Genomic DNA, 27,622 nt, shown 5'->3' with positions numbered 1-27,622 from the left:
CCCAAGAACGGAATTTGAAAAAAGTGAGGACCAGAAAAATGTCCTCATTTTGCGATAAAAATACAAAAAATGGTTCTCACTCAGCAACAAGTACAAGAACACACACACACACACACACACACACACACAGGCTAATTTAGCTGTCTTTCTTATCTTCTAATTGCCCACCTTGTTCATTCATATCCAGACCATCAGTTCTTTGAAAGATGAGATTAGAGACTTGATGCAGAAGATTCAAAACCAAGACTCAACAATTTCTGCCCAAACTCTGGAAAACCAGGAGCTACAAGAACAGCTGGACTTACAGCGCAGGTGCAGAGATACTGTTTCATGCTCATAGATATCCTGCTCCTCTACACTGAAGACAAATGCTAATCACACACAATTCTGTTTTTCTTTTAAGCAGAAAGTATCAAGAAGCTACGCAACTTTGCCAAAGTCTCCAAGCGGCACAATCTTCTTGTTCAGAGCACATAATCAAGATTAAGGTATGTTGCAGTTATATGCAGTTTACATAGTTTTGGCTTATTTACTTCACAATATATGGTTCACGAAATCCTTGCCAAATAAAATTGAGAAAAATGGTGCTTGTATTTGTTTACCTCATGAGTTAATACTTTGTAGAAGCACCCTTTGCAGCAACAAACCTCTGAGTTGTTCAGAGGTCAGCTGTATATACTGTATATATTGAGATGAAATTACTCACAGATGAACCCTATTATAGAGATTAATTGACTTCTAAAGGCATCTTGTTGGACTAAGGGATAAATACAAAAATATATTAAATCTAATATAGAAAACCAACTATTGTTGCCCCTCCTTTTACAAATACAGGTCCTTCTCAAAATATTAGCATATTGTGATAAAGTTCATTATTTTCCATAATGTCATGATGAAAATTTAACATTCATATATTTTAGATTCATTGCACACTAACTGAAATATTTCAGGTCTTTTATTGTCTTAATACGGATGATTTTGGCATACAGCTCATGAAAACCCAAAATTCCTATCTCACAAAATTAGCATATTTCATCCGACCAATAAAAGAAAAGTGTTTTTAATACAAAAAACATCAACCTTCAAATAATCATGTACAGTTATGCACTCAATACTTGGTCGGGAATCCTTTTGCAGAAATGACTGTTTCAATGCGGCGTGGCATGGAGGCAATCAGCCTGTGGCACTGCTGAGGTCTTATGGAGGCCCAGGATGCTTCGATAGCGGCCTTTAGCTCATCCAGAGTGTTGGGTCTTGAGTCTCTCAACGTTCTCTTCACAATATCCCACAGATTCTCTATGGGGTTCAGGTCAGGAGAGTTGGCAGGCCAATTGAGCACAGTGATACCATGGTCAGTAAACCATTTACCAGTGGTTTTGGCACTGTGAGCAGGTACCAGGTTGTGCTGAAAAATTAAATCTTCATCTCCATAAAGCTTTTCAGCAGATGGAAGCATGAAGTGCTCCAAAATCTCCTGATAGCTAGCTGCATTGACCCTGCCCTTGATAAAACACAGTGGACCAACACCAGCAGCTGACACGGCACCCCAGACCATCACTGACTGTGGGTACTTGACACTGGACTTCTGGCATTTTGGCATTTCCTTCTCCCCAGTCTTCCTCCAGACTCTGGCACCTTGATTTCTGAATGACATGCAGAATTTGCTTTCATCCGAAAAAAGTACTTTGGACCACTGAGCAACAGTCCAGTGCTGCTTCTCTGTAGCCCAGGTCAGGCGCTTCTGCCGCTGTTTCTGGTTCAAAAGTGGCTTGACCTGGGGAATGCGGCACCTGTAGCCCATTTCCTGCACACGCCTGTGCACGGTGGCTCTGGATGTTTCTACTCCAGACTCAGTCCACTGCTTCCGCAGGTCCCCCAAGGTCTGGAATCGGCCCTTCTCCACAATCTTCCTCAGGGTCCGGTCACCTCTTCTCGTTGTGCAGCGTTTTCTGCCACACTTTTTCCTTCCCACAGACTTCCCACTGAGGTGCCTTGATACAGCACTCTGGGAACAGCCTATTCGTTCAGAAATTTCTTTCTGTGTCTTACCCTCTTGCTTGAGGGTGTCAATAGTGACCTTCTGGACAGCAGTCAGGTCGGCAGTCTTACCCATGATTGGGGTTTTGAGTGATGAACCAGGCTGGGAGTTTTAAAGGCCTCAGGAATCTTTTGCAGGTGTTTAGAGTTAACTCGTTGATTCAGATGATTAGGTTCATAGCTCGTTTAGAGACCCTTTTAATGATATGCTAATTTTGTGAGATAGGAATTTTGGGTTTTCATGAGCTGTATGCCAAAATTATCCGTATTAAGACAATAAAAGACCTGAAATATTTCAGTTAGTGTGCAATGAATCTAAAATATATGAATGTTACATTTTCATCATGACATTATGGAAAATAATGAACTTTATCACAATATGCTAATATTTTGAGAAGGACCTGTATTGTGCTACTTTTTGTTGGTCTATTACATAAAATCCCAGTAGAAGCCACTAAGGTTTGCGGTTGTAAGATGACAAATGTTTAAAGGTTTAAGCGGTACTAATGCTTTGGAATGTATGAGAGCTTTTACACATTTAGGGACCCTTTTCACAACAATCCTAAAATGAGCATAATACTTCTGTTGGTTAAATTATGTCAGTAAAAGCAATATATTTGTGATTAACATGGTGATTTTTATGTAGTACTTATAATGTAGAGGATAAGAAGATGTGAACAGTAATTGCCAATTGATTTTAATCACCCTTTTTGCAGTTTGTTTCTTAGTTTTCAGAATAGATAAAAGTCTCACAAACTGTGTCGTTAGTTTTACTTTTAAAATATGTCTTCATGCATAAGCATTTGCCATTACAGCGTGGTCCATAGAGTAGTTTAGCTTTGTTTTGACTGATGACTTTCTGTCTGAATTTGCAGGAGCTGGAGAGACGTCTCGCCCTGCAGGAACAAGATATCGCCATTGTGAAGAGTGTTAAGTCCGAGGTGGCAAGAGTTCCAGATTTAGAAAAGGAGCTTAAGCGTCTCAGGGAAGACAATGCCTTTCTCAGGTCATTTTTCTCTCTTATTTGTGCCCCTTTGTTTCTTTCCCAGTGCTGTATATATCAGGAGACTCGACTCATAGTTTCTTGCAGTTATCTAAACTTTTCACCATTTGCTTAGGGATTATGCCCCCACATTCTGCATCCTGTAGTGTGTGCCTGAACAGAGGAAGCCGTTGTTAACATGATGCTTTACATTAGCGACTACCTGTACAACTAAATGCAGAGATACAGTAAATTCTGTGTTGAGTTGCTTTGTTTTGCCAGCCCTTAAGGATAAATTGGGTTTTTGTCAAGATGTGCATCAAGGCAACATGAGCAGAAAAGTAATGTCAACCCTGGCAATCATGGCTCATTATTATTTACATATATTTGCTATCATCTATATCATGTTAAGTCACCACAGTACCCTGAAAAATTGACAAATAATAAATCAACACATTTTGATGAGGAGTTTTGAGTTTGTGACTCTCTTCCAAACAGGGAGAATAGAGAGAATTGCAGCCTGTTGAAAGAAGAGGTGGAAGGACTGAGGAGAAAGCTGGAGAGAATGGAGAAAAACAGAGAAGAGCTGGTCAATGTAGAACTGGAGAAAGAGGTAAACTGTCTAATTTGTGTCTGTGGTCACAGTTGGCTACAAAAAATTATGTGAATACTGGGGGTGTAACATACATAAACATTAAGTGCTTCAGTCCTAGATGAGTGAGAGTCTGCACAGATGATACATGAAGGCCATAGGATTTTAACTATACAGGTGCACCTCAATAAATTGGAATATAATTTAAAAGTAAATTTGTTTCAGTATTTCAATTTAAGAATTGAAATACACATAGTATATAGATTGTGTTAAGTTATATTTGATAATTATGACTTCAAAACCCAAAATTAGAAAATTGCATAAGACAAATACGTTGTTTTTTTATTCAGAAATATTGTATTTGTATGGCCTACGCAGTTCTGGGAAGGACTGCTGACTTGATGGCTGTCCAGTCCCTTCTTAAGGAGGGTAAGCCACAAAAGGTGAAACAGGCTGCTGTATCCAAGCATATTAATGGGAAGTTGGGTGGAAGAAGAAAATGCAGGACAAAAAGTGCACAACCAACAGGGATAACTGCAAGCAGCTATTCGCGATTAATGTGGATTGCTTTTTGTCATGGAAGATGAAACTACTACTGAATACTAATGAACGTAAGATTTATGAGTCAAAACATTAATTGAAAAGTGTTATTTATACAGTACATTTCTGAAAGTTATGAAGTTTATCAGAAAAAAATGGTAAGTTCAATGGATGTTTTCAAGAAAAACTAATTTGTAACCTTAACACATGCAAATGAAACGTAGTGTTTAAATGATTCACTGCAGTGTTTCCTGAACTGTAGGACAGTTAATATTCCACAGCACATAATGATGACAATAAACCGTAGAGTCAGAAGTACAGCAGATGGGTTTTACTGATAAAGTAAATTGATGTGTTATCTTCTGGTTTATTCACAATTTAAACAGTTAACCCAACAGAAATTCATTAAGATGGGGTTTATATTTTTGTATATATATATATTGTTGTTGGTCTTTGATCTGACAACAGCTAGGCTTTAATTGTACTGCATGATATGTTTGATCACTTGTAGAAGCTTGCTGAGAAGCTCCAGGCCTGGGAAAATATTGGGCAATCTACAGGACTCAACATAAGGTCAGTCATTGTATAATTGTCAATGAGCGAAATTGCCTTTTTTATTTTTGTATGATCAAAGTGTTTGTATTGAAATACAAACAAAGACCAGTAGGTGGAGCTTTAGTCATTCTTAATAAACCTGCCTCATCATCAGGGATTCATTCCATCAGTGTAATGCTATTTTGTTTGTCTTTCATACGTTTGACCAACTTGTTAATAAGAGAACAGACGGAGGTTTCCATGTGAGCAATGAAGCGGTTCTAACTGGTTGCATGCACTGAAGACCTGTGCAATCACATACATGCATGCACACATTTTTACAGATAAACCATTTTCCTTGGGATTCATTCTGGACAAGGTGGAACACATCCATACCCACACAATATATCCATTTTGTTTCATACCATTTGTCCATGGGCAGGTGTGTAAAAACAGGTGATACACATTCTTTTTGGGCGAAAAGAAAAATGGAAAGTGCCAGCACATGACAAAGCACAAAACGTAGTGAAAGCTTTCTACCCTGGGCACCAGTCAAATTGGAGATCTCGTGTTTCATTTGTTCTGGCAGAAACATCTGGTCTCCCATGTGTTTTTGCAGCTGGCTTTGCCCCGGCCAGGCCAACCTCAGTAGTGTATCTAATATGGGGAAGGTTTGAAATGGTTAGACCGCACATTAAGACTTGTTGCTCAGCACGTTGTGTTCAGAGGCATTTCCTTTTCCCCTTGTTGGTGAAACCTCTTTATCATAAATAAATAGGGATGGGTACCTTTCACATTTGAACCGATATGGTGCCGATACCCTGTACCTGGGAATCGATACCGGTACTCAATGGTACCAGTTTTGATACTTTTGTATGTGTTTATTTGGTAATAAATGTTAATTTGTTAAATAATAAAATCTCAACATTTTTGAAATTAACAATTATTTCCCAATGTATAAACTTGAACAAATATATCATAACAACATCCAACTGTTTGTATTGTAACATCTCAGTTGTTTCCAACATTTCTTCTCCCATGAATGTCATATTATTCATAGCTCTTAATTATTTATTTAAACTTTTTTTATCATATCACTGCAATCATTTTTAAAAACAAGAATTAGATACTAGGAGGTCACCCATTGATTGGCCAGCTGATCGATCGGCCCATCCATAATTTAAGTAGATAGGTGATCGGCCGATACTTAGATACTTTTACATACTTTTTTTTTTCCCCCTCCCATCTCATCTACTTGTCTAACCTATTGTGCAAGTTGTTTCTTCTTAAAATGTAAAAAATGAATGACTAGGAACTGCAATGCTCTAAATGTTTCATTTATATTTGAGAGCACTGCCTCATGCAGGTAAACAAGTTTGTATCATTTCACGGGTATTGTTCAATTGTATAGTTTTGAATAAAATACGATTGGAACGTTAAAGGTGTATTGTGACCTTATAACACCCTGACAGGGTCAGTTATTAAAAAAATCGGTATCAGCCAAAATCGGAATTGGCAGGTCAGGCTTTTTAAAGATCGGTAATTTGTGATTGGCCAGAAAACTGGAATTGGTGCACCACTATTACACAAGTAGGCTATACATTTATTGTGAATATTCTATAATCCACATTGGGTCAGAATTTTACATACAAGATTATTTATTTTTATATAATATATATTGCTCTCGCTCTCTCTCTCTGAGATATATATATATATATATATTTATTTATATTATTATTTATAAAGCCTCACTATTTATTGTTTTGTTTCATCTCCCCTTAGCTTCATGGTTAACCAGCTTTATCCATTTCAAAACCGATTTCTTTCTATCTTAGTTATATGTAATTTTGGTCGTGTTTTAGCTGTCTAGTTGAAGAATTTGGAGATAGTCCTCCTCTTTCATTAGTCCACCCATGTTGTGCAATGTACCATTTGAACTTTCTGCTCCTCACATCATGATATTGCTCCACCATGCTAAGGTTTCGAAGCCTCACTTGGAATTATTCCATTTGACCTAATCCAAACTAAGCAGTTTAGAGAAAATTTACCATAAATTGAAACCTGTGCATCCAGTTCTTGTTTTTAAAATTCATTAAAGATTTTTGCTGAATGATCATTTCACCCTGAATAAAACTGTAATAGTTACCTATAGATCAGCTGCCTATCATACTTCTAAATTTGTAGCAAGTTCCAATTGTTTCTCTCTTTCTCTATGAATTAGTGACATTTGAAACTCTTAAGAAACATGGTTATTGAGGCTTAAATATAATGTATCTTTAGAAAGGAAAAAGTTGCAAAATGCCATAAAGTTAGACATTGATTGAAAAAAGTCACCAATTAGAAGCACTTCTAGACTGTTTTTACAGCTTAACTAATGTTCACATTTTTTTTTAAGATCAAGTATTTGTTTTGGTAAATTGAAGACAGGGTATTTTATTCGGCAGTTTGTTCACTTTTATTGCACCCTGAGGAACAATGCCAGGTGAAAATTAGTATTGGCGTGCACTTCTGCTCTAGTGGAATTAAATTGTAGGCTTGTGGGCTTTTAAAACTCCCTACTTTAGGGTTTGTCTGAGCAGAATCTTGACAGGTATAACACTGTTTTTACGAGGATGTTCAAGTATTATGAAATAAGTGACAGTAAATCTAGATTTATGAGATGTTCCTTATGGTGTTTAAGTGGAAAGGAGAATTTATGTTAATGTGACAGATTTAGTATCTCGAGACATTCTAGAACGTTAATATCAGATTTAATGTTAACTTTGAAACAAAGCTGCTTGTTCAGAGGGCATTTATTTCTATTTTTTACAGTAAAATGTCTTATGGTGCCTGTGCCGTTTTGGTACAGCAGTCTGTTTGCATCGATTTCTTCATTCTGTTGGCCACTGTTGTTTTTACCACAGTTAAGTTGAACCCTTTCTGTTCTGCAACTCGTATTCAAAGGTTTTTCTTTTTTTTATTTCCTTATCAGCCATTTTGCTTTTTGGCCAGAACATAATTGATTTTTGGATAAGTAGACACAGTCCATGTGGCTGCGTGGGAAAGCAGACAAGCCTTTAACACCCCATTCTGATTCAACCAGCAGCTTGCTGCTTCTTTCTAGTCTGAATTGAAAGTAACAGAAATGGAAAATGAAAATAATTTACTGTAATTAAGCTGTTTGACAGGTGATGGAAAAGTATGAGAAAGTGCTTGTTTAGATGTGTTTTTCTCCTGTTTAGTGCCATTTTCATCAGGAAACAAAACTGTTATGTGTGTCACGTCACTGGTTAGTTACCATGGAATTATAGACTTGCAAGTGTTTGTGACTTATATATGAATAAAATGGACAAAAGCATAAAAATATTGAATATTGGCTACCAGTGCCACTAATTTGTCCAGGTGGTTTACAAATTTAGAGGTTCTTTTGGAGTCTTGTCAAAAACAAAAGCACAATTTTGTCTCAACCTGTGAGTGCATGTGCTGCATGTGTGTCTTTAGCCATAACTAATCAGTCTTGTTTTCTAAATGATTACCATTAGCAGGAAGAATCAGCTGTATGTTTAATGCAAACGTGCATGGCTACCAGCTCTGCTACCCAAGCTCCATTTCTAAGCACATTGTGTTCTGTGCATCCTTACTCAGTCAGCTGGTTGCTGACATCTCTATAATTATTTGTAAACCTTCAAAGGTTTATAGTAGTTTACTTTAAAACAGAAAGAGTCCAGAACTTCTATTGTCCCTTTTATTAAACAATAGCATGTAATAGATATTTCTCGTTGGTTTTCTCTGCTCTCTAGATTGTGCAAGGCGAAGTTCTGCCTCAAAGGGCACACACACATACACACTAGGCATGGGCAGGTGCACCCCCACTCTGTTCTACATGGTTCTCGGGTTTCAAGTCAAATTTGGCAGTTTGGAAAGTCACGGTGTAGAAACTAAAGGAGTTTCGCCCATTGCTGTTACTAAGGTGATTGCTTTTTGTAAGTACAGTTGGCATCGTGAAAGGCCAGAGCAGCAGGTGTGTTTAGCATCAGAGTGCAGGCTAGCTTATGGAGTCCATATCCCAGCTATTTTATAAAAAAAAAAGATTTTCGTGGCACTAGAGGTCTTTTATTCAGGGTAATTAGACAAAGAAGGGAGGAAGACGTATTGCAAAAGTCCCAATTCAATCCCAAACGTCCGGGTTGAGGACTGGTGGTCTCCCTATATGGCTACTGCTATGCCATGTGGTGCCTTATTGCCTGGCTGGTTAACTAGTTACTGTCAACTTGTTATTCTCCCAATGATAAACAGAAAAATGGCAAGAGGCCTACCATAAATTTCTGTTCAGGTTGCACGTTCACTTAAAAATGTAAAATTCAGTGGGTGTTTATTCCCTATTTTTAGCAGCACAAACTAATTGGGATTTTTATTTTGATCGACAGTCTGTCAACTCTTCCATGTTCTCTTCCTCTGTGTATGTGTCTATGTATCACAATTAAAATAAATGTCATCGATAAAATTATAACTCTAAAATTCAATATATTATTTCATTTTAGCAGCAGCAGTTTAACAATTTTACATTTCTTTTATAATAAATAGTTTTAATACCATAAAACTAGGGGGTTATTTTATACCAGGAAATGGCTCTTATTATTGTGAAGGTGTGCTGTATTGCTATTGCTATAGATGGAGACATAAATGTTATTTTGGCTGCTCTGCCGAGTTTATCCAGATCATCTGTTACAACGTTGGCAGTCAAATAAATCCATTGAGTTGTTAACCGGTTAAACAGACAACCCAGACCATCTAGCTAAATGTTTGCTATCTAAACATTAGCCACTAGGAAGCTAGTAGCAGCTGCAGGAGAGGAAGGCTCCTGTAGTTTAACAGGAAAGAGGACAAAACATCTTAAAAAGCCCTGAGCAGTGTTAATTTCAATAGTACAGCTACATATAACATCTGGTGCCAACAGTGTAGAACTACAATGCATCAATACAATGCACCTGTTGTGACTATGAATCTGAATATATTATTTAATATTAATACTTTAATATTTTATCAAATAATATTTCGGTCTGTTAAGGATTGTCCTGTGAATACTAGCCCAGTAGGGCGGTGGTATTAGGACAAAATCGAAAAGAGTCAATCAATCAATCAATCAAGCAATCATCATTATTATTAATAAAGTTGTTTTCATCCAGTCAAGTGTAACACCAAGTGCTTTACAGATGTTAAAAACAGAAAGACACACTTCACCGCAGCTCATCATTTCCTAATCCTTCACAATATAAATTTGTCATGTCTCCCACCACTACATGAAGCCATGGTTCAGTTTTCCTTCTGCTTACAGGAATGCTGATTCAAATATGTATGTGGTCAAATTAGGTACTGGCTGGACAGGTATTATGACAAATCCTTATGTTAACTGAATCTTGGACCTTAACAGTCTGATCTACTTACATTCAGTGTTGAGTAAAATGTGTTCATCTTGTTTCAAAAATGGAAGCACAAACCTTTTATTCTGTTTTTCTGTGAATGTATATTAATATTTTAGGAAATAAAATTTGTATGTAACACAAGATTTACTCGAATATGGCTTCAAGCGTGAAGTTTCATGTTGGGAGGGAAAAAAATCCTTCTAAATGTAAAAAAATAATGGGAAGCGAATTTATCTGGAGGTTGTTAAATGTTTAATAAAAGTTTAATAAAAGGCAGCCCACAAGACTTAAACCACTGCAGATTTTATTTCGGTGTTAGCCATTCCCCTTTTTAATCAAGTCTCACAACTGACTAGCAATCCCCTGACAGTCCATTTACTGCTGGAAGTTACTGCTTGTAGTCATTCACAACATATCACCCAATAGCTTGTTGCCAACTGTGATTTGCAGCGTTGGAGTTGACTGAGCTGTAGACTGGGGGGAAAAAATAAACATATGGCAGGAATGGATATTGGATAAACACAAGAAAGGGTTTTGTCTGTGTGCATTGGGCAATATGGGAAAAGAACATGCCAAGTGGTACAGTAAGTCAGTACTACATTATTTATTTTATATATCAGTTGTTTATTCTAGGCATAAAATTATTTTCACATTTAAAGCCAGGGTTCTTGTGTAGTTCGGAGATGTTTGAAACATGATTTAAGTATTCTCAAGGTCTCAATATGTATGGAATTAGAAAATAATGAGTAAAGACTTTATTCCCTTTTATCCTTCAGTTTCAGCCATCCAACTATTATATGAGCCGCACACCCACTAATCTGTTCGTTTGTCCACATGTTTTATTCATCGATTCTTCCATCGATCAATCTGTTTTTATTTGTGGATATGTTCTTTAATCAATTTACCAATCCTTCCCCCGTCATTCTGTTCATACATCTGTCCGTCCATCTCTCATCCATTTATCTGTCTATTCTTCAGCCCATCTACTCTTGATGATTTTATTAATTCATCTCCCCATCTATTCGTCATCTGTCTTTCTATCCATCTATTCTTCCTTCACCTGTTTGTCTATTTATCCTCTATTCTTCAGTCCACCTGTTCTTTGATTAATTTATCCAACTGTCCAACTGTCAATTTTTTTTCCATCCGTCTGTCCAACATCTGTTTGTCCTTTTAGTATGTATTCTTCCATTCACTCATTCATCTTTTCATCCGTTCTTCTATCACTGCCTACTCATCTATCCATCCATCTGTTCATTGTTCTGTTATTTATTCATTTATCCTTATCCTTTAACATGACTTAGATTCTCTGGTATTGATGCACAGTTCAATGTAACACTGTTACATACAGTCTCCAGATGCAGGATAACTCAGGAGAACAAAATTAAAGATCTTTCATTTAAACATGAATCAGGCTTTTTTTTATATTTTAAACTTTTCTAAGATGTCTACATATCTGTTTCGCATCATGTTTACAGTTTGGGGGATACCTCCTCCTGTGTAATTTCCCATTATCTGACTGTGTGTTTAAAATGTCAATATCTCCCAGTGGATGAAATTGTTTTCTATAATAATTTGTATTTAACTTACTCGCCTCTAGTCTCTCTCTGCAGATCATGGCATTTTATTTCCCAGCTTCCCACTGGCTAACAGCTAAAAGAATATGGAGCAACGTTGCTTTGTTTTTATCTGCTCCGTCCTCTCTGCTCTTGCTCTCATTGATTTTTCAATATGTGCTCCGTGCATATGCGTATGCTAACTACCCAGTGCTGTGTGTGTCTGCAGGAAACCAGAGGATCTGTCCAGGGAGGTGATTCAGATCCAGCAGAGAGAAATTGCTCTAAAAGAGCAGAACTACACACTCAGCAGCCGGTAATACATACCGTCTGACTCACACACAAAATCCCCCTATCCCTCTTTCTCTCTATCTTGTTTCCGACTTATTTCTCTCATTCTGTTTGCATTGCATGTCTCTCTCCCCTATGTATCTATTACAGCATATCTCTGAGAAGTCCTTAATTGTCACAAAGTTAATTAAAGTGGTCCTGACTCTGATAGCACTCCTGACAGTAGCCATTGGTGTGTGTGTATGTGAAAAGTTGTGAGTGTGTGAGAAAGGGAATTCACTAATTAAACTTGTCCTCTTCAGACAAAGGTGGTGTCTGCAGGGAGGACTGTATGAATACTGTGGGTTATTAATGCTGCGGTTGAGTCCAGATTTTGTTGCTTAACAAGCATTTCTCCTCTGCTGAGCGTATTTGGCTCATCATAACATATTAGAAACAGCAAAATAGGAGGGTGATGAATGAGCAATAGTCACTAAAGAGACTTTGCAGCATAATTATTGCCCTTGTTGTAATTATTGTTGCATTGATTAGACTTGACACAAAACTCTACCTCAAATGATTTCTGGACCCTCGTCAGGCAGGCAGGTAGGTTGTCTGTGAGGGAATATTTTTAAATGGACATTAAATTGCTTTTCTCAAATTGTCTGAAAAACCAGCCCTCATCAACCTGCTTCCCTTTATTTTCACTCTCCAACCCTCACTTTTTCTTTTGTTTGCACACTTAAAAATGACTCCTTACCAATTCATTTATTGTGTCCCATCAGTGTTAGGAGCTTGGTGTGTTCCCAGTCTGAGATTCAGGCAGAGCTGACCCAGCAGTGCAGCAAGACTCTGGAGGAGCAAAAGAAGAGAGAGGCTCAGGATGCTCTCATCAGACGACTACAGAAACGAGTTCTTTGGTTAACCAAGGTACCACCCTCACCCCCCCAAACAAAAATAAACAGCACACACACTTAAACAGCCTGAAAACAGCAAATTACTTCAAAAACTGTGGGAACACAGTAGGGACATGAATCTCAAGCCCTGCACAGGATTCCTAATCCTCCCTTTACCACTCGTTTCTCCCAATTGGCCAGTGGATGTCATGTGACTACTCTGGCTGTATCTCATGCTTCTTCCTACCCTGCAGCACTTGACTAGACCTCCTTGTGATATCGATTTCTCAGCATTCGTTATTCCCCAGGTCATCATGCACAATCTCTTAGCACACAAATCACATACGCCCTTGTATACACACACAGACACAAACACAAACCCACACACAAAACCGCATTTGTTTTTGCTGCAGACCTCGTTTAGCTTCAGCTTTTGTGAAAAATTCTTGTTTATCCAACATTTAGTTGGTGTATTGTGTAGAGGCACATCTTTTTATCTATTGTTGATTGGGCATAGGCTGGTTACAGGTAATAAAGATGCACCAATTGATCGAACAGATTAAAATCTTAATTTTCCCTTGATTAGCAATATTCCCTAATAATTAATACATCAAAACTAATAACTCACCATTTTCAGTCTCTATATATACACAAACCCAACAGCATGTATTTTGATGCACGTTTGAGTTTAATAAAATAAGACGGAAGGAAAGGAACATATGTTTTGATTTAATAAGTTTGAATAATCTTATATTTTCATTTTATGTCAGATTTAAAACTAGTAGTGTGATCTAAGAACCAGTCACCCATTTTTTGTCTCATATGTTATGGGTCTTAAAATAATCAGAATCTGCAGGTTAGACTTTTAAGCAAAACAGAAATCTGTATCAACCAACAAAAGTCTGTTCATGTTAACACAGTTCTGGCATATTTCAACTTGCTGCAGTGTGCTGCATATCAGCCTGATTGAAAATGGCTGCAACACTTTCACCTCGCTTAAAAAGAAAGATGAATTGAGCAGATTGGAAATATTTCCAAGAATAAAAACCCATTGATTGTCATGTGAAAAGTTATGGATCTTTATGTCAAAGAATATAGCAGCATGAGCAATGCAGTGCTCATCAATCTGTATACTGCACATGTTGGGCACTCCTACAGCATTTGCACAAATGCTACTCAGGTATTGCAGCATGGACCCAATATTTATTGTCATGCAACGTCATGCAAACGCTCGCTCTGCCCTGATGAAGATTCACTCTCCTCCAGATACTGGATGAAAATGAAACTGATGGCATGACTTACCTACCCATTCCCTTGGCTACTAAATATCTGACTACAGAGGGCACGGGAATGAGTAGGTCTTTAAAAATGAAATAAAAATGAATTATTGCTGATGTCACAGCAAAAGTAATGTACTCTGCTCTGACACAGATGAACCTTGAATTCCACACCCTTGATCCCAAAACACACGCACGATTCAAACTGGGACCACATGCAAAGCAACAACACTTGGACAACGTTTGCTAACTTTCCTCATGGTTAGAGCCGTTGATTACAGGTTTTTCAGTGCATATGCATACAGTACAAGATAAGAAACAACGTGACAGCAGCTTAAAGGAGCACTTCCTATCAAAATGCTTATATTTTGAGTGTTTATTCTGTATTCTCACTTATGAGACTACTCACAAAACGTTATGGATATAAAAAGTTCATGCTACAGTGAAGTTACACTTACACATCCCACGGATGCTGCAGATTTGTCGGCTGCACATCCATGATGCAATTCTCCCGTTCCTCCACATCCCAGAAGTGCTCTATTGGATTGAGATCTGGTGACTGTGGAGGCCATTTGAGTACCGTGACCTCATTGTCATGTTCAAGAAACCAGTCTGAGAAGATTCGATTTATGACATGGCGTGTTATCCTGCTGGAAGTAACCATCAGAAGATGGGTACACTGTGGTCATAAAGGGATGGACAAGTTCAGCAAGAATACTCAGGTAGGGTGTGGCGTTGACACCATGCTCAATTGGTACTAAGGCGCCCAAAGTGTGCCAAGAAAATATACCCCACACCAGTACACCACCACCACCAGCCTGAACTGTTGATACAAGGCAGTATGGATCCATGCTTTCATGACGCCAAATTCTGACCCTACCACCCGAATGCCGCAGCAGAAATCGAGACTCATCAGACTAGGCAACGTTTTTCCAATTTTCTATTGTTCAATTTTGGTGAGCCTGTGCGAATTGTAGCCTCGGTTTCCTGTTCTTAGCTGACAAGAGTGGCACCTGGTGTGGTCTTCTGCTGCTGTATTTGCGCCAACAGAACTGCCGCTCACTGGATATTTTCTCTTTTTCAGACCATTCTCTGTAATCCCTAGAGATGGTAGTGTGAACATTCCAGTAGATCAGCAGTTTCTGAAATACTCAGACCAGCCCGTCTGACACCAACAACCATGCCACATTCAGAGTCACTTAAATCACCTTTCTTCCCCATTCTGATGCTCGGTTTGAACTGCAGCAGATTGTCTTGACCATGTCTACATACCTAAATGAATTGAGTTGCTGCCATGTGATTGGCTGATTAGAAATTTGCGTTAACGAGCAGTTGGACAGGTGTACCTAATAAAGCGGCCGGTGAGTGTATATCATTAAAGTAGGGCATTTAAGTAGAAGAATGTAATGGTGATTTCCTCATCTCAAACAATTTATAAAAAAAAAACAAAAAAACACCACCATTGGTGGGTATACTACAACAAAAAATGTCAAAGTCTCAATAGCATGTCATGTGCTCTTGAGCATCGATTACAGCTTGACAACGACGTCTCATGATGTTCACAAGTTGACTTATTGTCTGTTGAGGCATGGCTTCCCACGATTCTTGAAGGACAGCCCTCGGGTCATTGAGGTTCTGGGGTACAGAGTTACATGCCTGTAGATGGTGACTCAGCTGATCCCATAGGTTTTCTATGGAATTCAGGTCTGGACAAAGTGCAGGCCACTCCATTCGAGATACCCCACTCTCTTGAAGTTGTTCTCTAATGATGCTACCTTGATGAGCTGCAGCATTGTCGTCCATCAAGATGAAATTGGTCCTGTGTTGATTATGCAGGGGCAAAATGACTGGATTAATGAGGTTATTCAGATAGTTTGGACTTGTCACTGTACCATTCACTAAATGTAGGGCAGTTACCTGCCCACACTGTAACACCACCACCACCACCAAAGCCTCATCTGGTGACAACAGTGGCTGATGCTGGAGCTCTTCTTGATGTCTCCAACATTGTTGGCGGCAACCTTTTCTGTTCAGCATGAATCGACTTTCATCAGAGAACAGCACTAAGGCCCCCTGGTCCCTTGTCCAGCATAAATGCTCCTTGGCCCATATAAGATGATGATGCCTTTGCCTGGTGGTGTGGTCAGGTACCCTTGCAGGCATGCAGACCTGTTTCGAATGGTTTGACATGACACTTTGGTACCTCTCACCTTACCATTCATTATCTGGTTCCACAGGGCACTGTTAACAATGAAGTAGTCATCAGTGAGGGATGTGGCCAAAGGACACCCACTTCTATGCCTTTCTGTGACACTTCCAGTCTCTGTATCTCTACTGGTATTAGCCTGCTGAAGACACTCTAAGCTCAGAGGCCACTTCTGTCTGAGAACATCCTGTTTAAAGCCTTGCAATGGCGAGGCACTGTTGATGAATTGTTAGGTCTCGTCTTGGTCTTATGATGCCAAGATGTGAAGACCATTATGACTGTTTTGACAACAATTCTTACTGAACCAGAAAATGTATTGGTTGATAAAGGATGAAAGCTGTTGTGAATTTTGCCGTTAAGCTTCTTGTTAGAGAACACCAAATTGTGCAAGACATACTGAAACACTGAACAGCTGAACATGTGCATTCAAAGGTTTAGAGAAGGTCACAATAAGTTCACCTGTAAAGGTTATATTGTATTTTAGGTTCATCCTGAGATTTCACCCCAAAGCCGAATATCCCTTACTTATGTCCCCTGGACCTCCTCCCGGTGGGATGTGTCTGGAACACCTCCCGAGAAAGGCGTCCAGGAGGCATCCTGTATAGATGCCCGAGTCACTTCAACTGGCTCCTCTCGATGTGGTGGAGCAGCGGCTCTACTCCGAGCCCCACCCGGATGGCCAAGCTCCTCAACTTATCTCTAAGGAAATGCCCGGCTACCCTACGGAGGAAGCTCATTTCAGCCGCTTGTATCCGGGATCTCGTTCTTTCGGTCATGACCCAAAGTTCATGGCCATAGGTGAGGGTAGGAACGTAGTCCGTCCGGTAAATCGAGAGCTTCGCTTTTCGGCTCAGCTCTCTCTTTACCACAACGGACCGGCACAGCGCCCCCATTACTGTGGCAGCCGCACCGATCCGTCTGTCGATCTCCCGCTCCATTCTTCCCTCGCTGGTGAACAAGACCCTGAGATACTTAAACTCCTCCACTTGAGACAGGAACTCCCCTCCAACCTGAAGAGGACAAGCCACTCTGGAGGACAAGCTGCGAACCGCCCCAGTGCATGCTGTAGGTCTTGGCTAGAGGGGGCCAGCAGGACCACGTCATCTGCAAAAAGAAGAGACGAAATCCTCTGGTCTCCAAACCAGACTCCCTCCGGCCCTTGGCTGCGCCTAGAAATCCTGTCCATAAAAGTTATGAACAGGACTGGTGACAATGGGCAGCCCTGCCGGAGTCCAACATGCACCGGGAACAGGTCCGACTTAGTGCTGGCAATGCGAACCAAACTCCTGCTCCGCTTGTACAGAGACCGGATGGCCCCTAGTAAAGGGCCCCCGATTCCATACCCCTGGAGCACCCCCCACAGGGCATCACGAGGGACACAGTCGAATGCTTTCTCCAGGTCCACAAAACACATGTGGACCGGTGGGGCAAACTCCCATGAACCCTCGAGTGCCCTGTAGAGAGTATAGAGCTGGTCCAGTGTTCCACGGCCAGGACGAAAACCACACTGCTCCTCCTGAAGCCGGGGTTCGACTATCGGCCGGACTCTCATCTCCAATACCCTGGCGTAGGCCGTACCAGGGAGGCTGAGGAGTGTGACCCCCCTGTGGTTGGAACACACCCTCCGGTCACCCTTCTTATGTAGGGGGACCACCTCCCCAGTCTGCCAATCCAGAGGCACTGTCCCCGTCCGCCATGCAATGTTGAAGAGGCGTGTCAACCATGACAGCCCCACAACATCCAAAGACTTGAGGTACTCGGGGCGGATCTCATCCAACCCCGAAGTCCTGCCACCGCAGAGCTTTTTAACCACCTCGGTGACTTCAGCCTGGGTGATGAAAAAGTCCAACCCTGAGTCCCCAGCCTCTGTTTCCACCAGAGAATGCGTGATGGCAGGATTGAGGAGATCCTCGAAGTACTCCTTCCACTGCCCGATAATGTCCCAAGTCGAGGTCAGCAGTTCCCCACCCCCCTGTAAACAATGTTGGCGAAGCACTGCTTCCCCCTCCTGAGGCGCCGGACGGTTTGTCAGAATCGCTTCCGGGCCAACCGGTAGTCCTTCTCCATGGCCTCACCGAACTCCTCCCAGGTCCGAGTTTTTGCCTTTGCCACCGCCCTGGCCGCGGCACGCTTGGCCCCACGGTACCCGTCAGCCGCCTCAGGAGTCCCACAAGCCAACCACAGCCGATAGGACTCCTTCTTCAGCTTGACAACGTCCCTTACTGCCGGTGTCCACCACCGGGTTCTGGGATTGCCGCCACGACAGGCACTGCAGACCTTACGGCAGCATCGACAATAGATGCGGAGAACGTGGTCCAATTGGACTCTGTCTCCAACATCCCTCGGGATCTGGTCAAAGCTCTCCCGGAGGTGAGAGTTGAATATATCCCTGGCCAAGGGGTCCACCAGACGTTCCCAGCAGACCCTCACTATGCGCTGGGGCCTGCCAAGTCTGTCTGGCTTTCTCCTCCCCCAGCGGATCCAACTCACCACCAGGTGGTGATCAGTGAACAGCTCAGCCCCTCTCTTCACCCGAGTGTCCAAAACATGTGGCCGAAGGTCTGATGATACGACAACAAAGTCAATCATTGACCTCCTGCCTAGAGTGTCCTGGTGCCAAGTGCACTGATGGACACCCTTATGTTTGAACATGGTGTTCATTATGGACAATCCATGACTAGCACATAAGTCCAATAACAAAACACCGCTTGGATTCAGATCGGGGAGGCCATTCCTCCCGATCACGCCTCTCCAGGTGTCACTGTCGTTTCCCACGTGGGCGTTGAAGTCCCCCAGCAGAATAATGGAGTCCCCGGGAGGGGCACTATACAGCACCCCCGACAGGGACGCCAAGAAGGCCAGGTACTCCGCACTACCACTCCGCCCGTAGGCTGAAATGATAGTCAGAGACCTCTCCCCAACCCGAAGGCGCAGGGATGCAACCTGCTCACCCACTGGGGTAAACCCCAACACTAGACGGCTGAGCTGGGGGGCGACAAGCAAACCCACACCAGCCCGCCGCCTCTCCCTGTGGTCCACTCCAGAGTAGAAGAGAGTCCAGCCCCTCTCGAGGAGATGGGTTCCAGAGCCCACGCTGTGCGTGGAGGTGAGCCCGACTATTTCTAGTCGATATCTCTCGACCTCCCGCACAAGCTCAGGCTCCCTCTCCCCCAGCGAGGTGACATTCCATGTCCCTAGAGCCAGCCTAAGCATCCGGGGATCGGGCCGCCGAGGTCTCCACCTTCGTCCGCCGCCCAGTCCTCTTTGCACCGGTCCCTCACGGTTCCCCCTGCAGGTGGTGGGCCCACTGGGGGATGGTCTCGCGTCTCTCGTTCGGGCCTGGCCCGGCCAGGTCCCGCGAGGAGCAACCCAGCCACCAGGCGCTCTCCGACGAGTCCCGACCCCAGGCCTGGCTCCAGGGTGGGACCCCGGCTCTGCCGTCACGTGCCTCGATTTCGTAGTCGTCATGAGGGGTTCTTCTAAGTAGTGTATATCAAAATAGCAATAAATACAGGGGTTGGACAATGAAACTGAAACACCTGGTTTTAGACTACAATATGGTGTAGGGCCTCCTTTTGCGGCCAATACAGCATCAATTCGTCTTGGGAATGACATATACAAGTCCTGCACAGTGGTCAGAGGGATTTTAAGCCATTCTTCTTCCAGGATAGTTGCCAGGTCACTACGTGATACTGGAGGAGGAAAACGTTTCCTGATATTTAGATCTGGTGTGCAGGCCATGGGAGATGTTCAACTTCACTTTCATGTTCATCAAACCAATCTTTCACCAGTCTTGCTGTGTGTATTAGTGCATTGTCATCCTGATACATGGCACCGCCTTCAGGATACAATGTTTGAACCATTGGATGCACATGGTCCTCAAGAATGGTTCGGTAGTCCTTGGCAGTGACGCGCCCATCTAGCACAAGTATTGGGCCAAGGGAATGCCATGATATGGCAGCCCAAACCATCACTGATCCACCCCCGTGCTACACTCTGGGCATGCAACAGTCTGGGTGGTACGCTTCTTTGGGGCTTCTCCACACCGTAACTCTCCCGGATGTGGGGAAAACAGTAAAGGTGGACTCATCATAGAACAATACATGTTTCACATTATCCACAGCCCAAGATTTGTTCTCCTTGCACCATTGAAACCGACGTTTGGCATTGGCATGAGTGACCAAAGGTTTGGCTATAGCAGCCCGGCCGTGTATATTGACCCTGTGGAGCTCCCGACGGACAGTTCTGGTGGAAACAGGAGAGTTGAGGTGCACATTTAATTCTGCCGTGGTTTTATGTTTTTCGGATATAATCCGGGTTAGCACCCGAACATCCCTTTCAGACAGCTTCCTCTTGCGTCCAGTTAATCCTGTTGGATGTGGTTCGTCCTTCTTGGTGGTATGCTGACATTACCCTGGATACCGTGGCTCTTGATACATCACAAAGACGTGATGTCTTGGTCACAGATGTGCCAGCAAGACGTGCACCAACAATTTGTCCTCTTTTGAACTCTGGTATGTCACCCATAATGATGTTTGCATTTCAATATTTTGAGCAAAACTGTGCTCTTACCCTGCTAATTGAACCTTCACACTCTGCTCTTACTGGTGCAATGTGCAATCAATGAAGACTGGCTACCAGGCTGGTCCAATTTAGCCATGAAACCTCCCACACTAAAATGACAGGTGTTTAAGTTTCATTGTCCAACCCCTGTACATGTTCTTATTTATTAGAACATATTAGTTAGATCATGTTATATATTTTGTGAGAAACTTCCCGAAGCCTTTATTAGTTTAAATAATTGCTTTAAACTGCTAAGTATACCTGAAGTTGTCATAATGTCTAATGGATTTAGTTAAGGAAAATTTTTCTCACACACTTCCTCAAGTGGCCAAATGGTTTCATTGTTTTATTTATCAGTTTTCTGTCATTCGTTTTGTATAATTGTGTAAAAATGACAGCTTGCTTATGGATTTAAATGGTGGGGTGGTAACCAAAGTTTTTTATTATATAGAGTTATAAGGATTTTAATGTATAAAGGTTTCGTTGAGGTTACTTTCCATTTAAAAGTGATCTTTCTTGTCCTCTTTGTACCAACTTAGATTTCATGGTTGAAGAACATGACTGTTTCTTTGAAATTCTTTTTTTTTTTTTTTTTTTTTTTTGTGTTCCTGCACCAAACCAGTTGAAGTACTAAACTGGTGCAAGTATTTGATAATAATCTTTTTTTGAGTTTCAGCCACCCCAAACTCTGGCTCTTCTAAACTTGCTGTTGGATCAGAGTAAAATAACTTTTCATCAGTGTTTAGAGGCGGAAGCCAATCAAAAAACTTTGCGCTAAATGTGGAGTTTAGTTTTTGATCAGTCAAACTGGGAAAAATAAATTCACCCACCATGGAGTTTACATAGGTCAGTGTGGTAAATGGAGCTGTGCTCACAGATGATTTTGTTTCTGCAGAAACCATAAACAAATTTTTTCACTCGGCTCTTTATCACTGTTGGTCTTTAAATGTTGTCAGGTGGTGTTAAGAAATCTTAAAGTTGTGTTTAACTGCTTTTTGAAACTTCTGGACACATCCCTACAGGGAATACCAGTAATTGTGGACCTGAGTTACCTCTTTTACACTAGCAGAGCCTCCTTTTTTTTTTACTGTAATTGAGGTCTTTTAGCTGTAGGCTGTTTAAACAGTAAAGTTGCCACAACTATTTCTATTATAATTAAGCCATCAATCAATTTATTAATGAATTATCTTTCTAAAAATCAAATTTGTTCTCTCAGCTCGATTCAGTTTTAGCACAATACTTTGGCATTTATTGTACACAAATACAAAGTAAAAGGCTTGCTTTATGAAAAACAAAATATAGATTTAAAACGCAAATTCCAGCATGACAAATAAAATTGTAACTGGACGTTTTATGGCAATCAAAAAATCAAAAAGCTTGAATATGCAACTTAATTTTATATCCATATATCCCCTCGTCCCCTTCCTTGAGTCTGTAAACTGGTTTTCTGTTTTCTGAAAGGCGCATCGCTCGGCCTTTTTGTCACTTGCACATCACTTTTTAAGTTGTACACTCACTAGCCCAGCGTTTTGTTTATAGTTTCCAATAACTGATTTTATCTTATTTGCCTTAAGGCTACACCTACTAAATACATACACTGATCAACACATCCAGTATGTAACTTTCTGGGACGACTGACTGACCCATTCAGGCAGCAGTTAAGAGGTTGACAGAAAAGCAATTTGGAGACAAGGACAGGAGGACAGAGTGATAAAACTTATTACTGTTTTCATCATCTATTGTTTGTTTTTAAATGAAAATGTCTTTTTATCACAGAAAAGTGGAAAGATATTTAAGATTGAATGAATGAATTTCTCTTCAGGTTAATAGACAATAAACCGCTGAAAGCCCTCCTGGTTAGCATTTGAAGCAAACCTGACCTCCAAACATATTTATTCTGTCTTGTTTTTACTTTGTTCCTACTGATGTTTAGTTTTCTATTTCTTTTAGCACATTATATTGAGTACTTGCACTGTTAATTTATACTTTGTGCCAGTTGCATAACTCTTATCTTTAACTAAACCCAACATTTTTTACACCTTTGTCTTTTCTTTAAAGGTTTTGTGGGTGATTTTGTCTGTTTACCTGAAATATAAAATAAAATGTAGACAATAAAATATGAAAGTGAGTCTGAAGATGGACGACATCTAAAAATGACCAGGGTTAGAATTAAAACCTTTTGCAACAAGAATTTCAGGATTTGAGTATGTGTTCCTGCCTAGGTCCTTAAGTTAATTATTTAGTAGTTATGTGCTCAGTTTAGATGGAACTTTATTTGCTGCTATTATAAGACTGTCGTATCTAGAAGCTAAAAATGAGCTTTACACAGTTCTGAAAACAAAGCAGATGTACTAGTGATTTATTTTCTCTGTAATTATTGTTCCTTTTAAACCTGAATTTCATGCACGTTTCTTAAATCGTCCTGGTAATGATTTACAATTTAGCTTTTGGTGATGTTTTAAAATTCAATTATGTTTCTAATCAACCTACTTCGTCATGAAACATTTCTTTTCAAATGGCTTATTGTTGCAAAATGCCACCTATCAATTCGTAACACTGAAGTGGACAAGTGCACAGGCAATAGTGGAGGGGTTGCTTCCACTTTACAGCTTAGATAACATCACATTTGCATTAATAAAGCTGTTTTTTGCTTTCTTTTAGGGGGATCAGAAAATGACAGCTGATAAGCAGTTGTGAATGAAATGCTTCATGACATCATTGCTATTTGGAAATTGGATTTTCTTATCGGCTAAAGTTTTGCTTTCATACAGACCAAAATACCAAAATCTGATAAAATTCATTCATAAGAATTTCCATCCATAGTGTTTAAACTGAAGTAAAAACAAAAGATTTTGATATTGACTCAAAAATTTAAAACCCAAGATTTGCATAATTGTCTATTTGATTTTATTTAAAACAGAATAAAAATAAGTATGCCAACTGTGGCCAACTCCAGTCTTCAAGGGCCAGTGACCAGGAGGTTTTAGGAGGAAGTTTCAAACACTGCTGAATACAATCAGTGGTTCATTAGCAGGTTTCCGCAGACCCTTGTAACATTCTGAGGAGGGGATTCGAACATTTGAATCATCTGTGTAGAAGCTGGAACACATCCAAAACATGCAGGACACCAGTTCTGGAGGGCTGCAGTTGATCACCGCCAATCTCTAGCATACTGTGCCATGAACAAGCCTTTGAGCCCTTACAGGTTTCTTGTGTTTTCACCTTTTTGTTACCATGAAATGTCTTAGATCATCTAACAAATTTGAATGCCAGAGATACATAACCTGAGTAAATACAAAAGCAGTTTTCAAATGGTGATTTAACAAGAAAACCATTTGACAAGAAAGGTCCCCAAGGCTTTTGGAAAAATATTCAGCAGACCAAGAAGTCAAAAGTTAAACTTTTTAGAAGGTGTGGGTCATGTCACATCTGATTTAAAACAGTATTGCAGAAAAACAATATTGCTGGGGAACGTTGTGTCATCCTGTGCTCCAAACAGTTGGAGAAAAATCTGGTCTCTCCTGCACTTTCTTTAACATCTTTTTACAAGGTCTTTTAAAGTGTAGGAGCAGTATGATGTAAAAAAAACAACATTTTAATAGTTTTAAACACATAACTTACCTGGATACCAGAAAGTAACCCATAGGAAGTGACCTCATCTACTATTTTAGCAGTTTAGATGGTCAAACTGTCTTTTCTCTTTAGATATCTTTATTCAGACTTTGCTGAGAAATTGAATAACACCTTTAATCATTACCAGTAAACGCCTAATTCAGACTTGTTATTGAGTGATGATGTGGCTGAAATGGAGTGTTCAAAACACTATAATCTATCATATGTCTTTGTTTGGGTGGTGGGACCCATAAACTCAAGGAAAATCAATAGCAGATGTTAATAAGGGTACCATTGCTTTGGAGTTGTCTTTCATAGCATTCGTTTCATGTCTGACAATGGCGAACACCCTAGACATAACTTCTTACACTCCACCAGCCCGAATTGGCTAGGGACAAGTGGGCCATATTCCAAACCCTTAACTATTTATAGGGCTGGCACTATACAGGCAGATCATTCAAAAACCTCTTCTTGCTACAAGCAGAAGTTCCAAGCATCCCTTGAGTCTCTGGAGGAGTGCTCTCATTGCAGCCGGTTCTCCCTGAAGATGCTCTATTGCTGTCAGTCGACACTGTCCAGAGGTGACCCTGACATGCCTTCTTTGACAGCTAGCCAAGAAACGGCGGTCCAAGCACTGATGCTAGTCTCTGATGCTGAACCTGGAACAAGCCTGGGTGACATGCTTTACATGCTTTTCACCCGTTACCGCTGGATATGAGCTTCACACCCAGCTCGCCCGACTACCACATGGCATGTGATGACAGAGAATCTGACATGGGTCCGAGCTTCTTATTACTAAGGACGAGGTCGGGTTGCAAAACCCACACCTCGCGGCATCAGCCAGGCATGGGGTGACTCTTCTTCATCCACCTTGGACCTACACGACATGAGTAAACACTCTGCTGCAAATCTCAATGTTCAATGGCCCAAAGTTCAGGCTGATGCAGCAAGGTCACGTTTTGAAAGCTAAAAAATTGGAAGAACAGTTCCTCTTTTTCTTCCTGGGGTTGCTGGAGGAATTTTCAGTTTCCTGGTGCAACAAACCAAAAAAGTGAAACATCTGGAGGAAGGTTGCTCAGTTCTGCACTGCGCGGGAAGGGATGACCACAGTCTTCGCCAAATGCCCAGAGTCAAGCCAGCGATGGCGACTCACCTTCACCCGAAGGCTTCGATGTTCACTGGCGGATCCACTCCATCCCCTCTCCCCACCAAACCAACCACCTCCCCTCACCCCTCTGTGGCGGACCACTGACGTAGAAGTCCTACAAGGCGTCTGCTCTATAAGTTCGCACCATAATGGCCTATTCCAGACGGATGGTGTGTCAAGCCGAGCTGGAGGAGGAGTTGACTGCATCACTGGACGCTGCGCTGTGGGAGGAAGCTACTTGATACCTCTGTTACTCCCCATGGACTGTTTGGTGCTGCTGTTACATCAATTCAAAAGAAGTGTAAGGGCAAGAAAAGGATGATAAAGCCCTAAAGGTGTCTTCCAAGATGGACACTGGTGCACACAGCCACCGCTCCCCAATCCCAGCGCCAAACCTTCACTCAGATTGTGGCACGCTTGCCTCCCACTTTCCGAATCCCTAAGCTGCTGAAAGACCCAGTCTGCATCAAATTCTTCACCAGAAGTGGTTCGGCTCATGGCCGAAGAAACCTGAAGCAACTTGCCCACATCACCCAACAGCCTCATTCACACAATAAGCAAGAAGAAGGAAGCTTCTGGCCTGACAGCCTCTTGGGAGGAGAGAGCAAGCTGGACTTCGCCCTCAGCCAAAGCTTCGTTACCCAGCCCTTCCTTAGAATTCAGGAAAGTTCGGCACACAAATGGGGTGATGTTTGAGCCCGCTCTGATAACACGAAAGGGAGACTGTTCAGTTCTGGGGGTTACACAGTGGGCCCCATTCATGCCTCACAAACACTGTTGGTCAAAAGGTATTAAACTTTAATAGCTGTCGCAACCAGATGATGTCGAAGGTGCAGCTAAATATTTTGCAAAACACTGCAATACAAACCCACATTCCTTGCTCATTCATAGCAAGGAAAATACTTTTTAAATTATCTGCCTGTGTAGTGCCAGCCCTATAGATAGGTGGGGGTAGGTCATGGCCCCCTTGGCACTGACATATTTGTCCTCAGCCAATAAGTGGCTGGCTGTTTAACAGGGACTTTGGATGAAGTCACTTTTAGGGAGGTCCCTTTTGTAAGCCTCTCACTTGCTGGTCAGAGAACCGGGGTTACAAAAGCATCCTAAGGTTTTTTGCATGTCCTTTGTCTTCCTGTGTTCCAACCTACATTCTTGAAATGTAGGTTGTTTTCTCAGACTGCAATTCTTTAACCTCTCTTACTAGATATGAATGTGTTTCCTGTGTCTCTATACTTAGATCTGCCAGACTCACTAATGCTGAACAGTACGACTGGTTTTCACTTTCATTGATTTATAATCCTGAAGGGACTTCATTTTATAACCTTGATCAAAGATCAACTAACTTGAATTAGGTTCTGTGTCTCTCTCTGGCTGCCTATGTCTCTTTGAGCTCAGTTCTGTTCTGTGTTGTTCTTTCCTAATGTCACCACCATGAAACAGATGAGGTTCAGTCCTGTCTTTAGATATAATTATCAGCTGCCTCTGACAGCACCTGGAACATTCTCCTTACTTGGCATCGAAACGTGTTATAAAACCAGCCAGGTGCTTTTGTGTTTTTTGACCATGTGATATAATCTTGCCTCTTTCACTGATTAGGTATTGATCAAAGATGTGCCAATTAGAATTTTGTAGGTAATTTGACTCTCTGATGCAACTTTTTCTGCAGATTCCAATTTCTCCTTAAGAATTGTGATCTTAGAAGATACATATTTCTAACCTTCTTTCCAGTAGCCATTTTAAACCATTTATATTAAAAACAAAGTAGGCATTACACAGTGTCTTTGCTCTTGCATCTTATACTGCTCTATACTTACTCTCACTCACTTAAAACTATGCACATATATTTATATTATATTGTAGATATGTTTATACTGTTTAATTTGTATTGTATTGCACTGACTACGCCAAAACAAATTCCTTGTATGTCCAAAAACGTACTTGGCAATAAAGCTTTTCTGATTCTGATTCTGATTAAGCAGTTGCTGTGAAATGTTTTTTTTTTTTCTAT

General features: G+C 41.1%; 1 protein-coding gene across 4 annotated transcripts in view; it reads left to right on the top strand.

Annotated features, from left to right (window-relative positions):
* The window catches only part of mad1l1 (mitotic arrest deficient 1 like 1), a 120,224-nt gene that overhangs the window by 5,602 nt on the left and 87,000 nt on the right, over positions 1–27,622 (top strand). For 3 of the 4 annotated variants that reach the window (XM_047364621.1, XM_047364624.1, XM_047364623.1), the window contains exons 5-11: positions 188–312; positions 404–488; positions 2,913–3,043; positions 3,518–3,632; positions 4,663–4,724; positions 11,873–11,959; positions 12,699–12,843. In XM_047364621.1, coding sequence (XP_047220577.1) covers positions 188–312; positions 404–488; positions 2,913–3,043; positions 3,518–3,632; positions 4,663–4,724; positions 11,873–11,959; positions 12,699–12,843 — 750 coding nt within the window. The remainder of the gene's footprint in view (positions 1–187; positions 313–403; positions 489–2,912; positions 3,044–3,517; positions 3,633–4,662; positions 4,725–11,872; positions 11,960–12,698; positions 12,844–27,622) is intronic. The other variant, XM_047364622.1, reaches the window with a different exon arrangement.

The sequence above is a fragment of the Girardinichthys multiradiatus genome, chromosome 5 (genome assembly GCF_021462225.1).
Source record: "Girardinichthys multiradiatus isolate DD_20200921_A chromosome 5, DD_fGirMul_XY1, whole genome shotgun sequence".
NCBI lineage: Eukaryota > Metazoa > Chordata > Actinopteri > Cyprinodontiformes > Goodeidae > Girardinichthys > Girardinichthys multiradiatus.
This window is presented reverse-complemented; position numbering and strand designations above follow the sequence as displayed.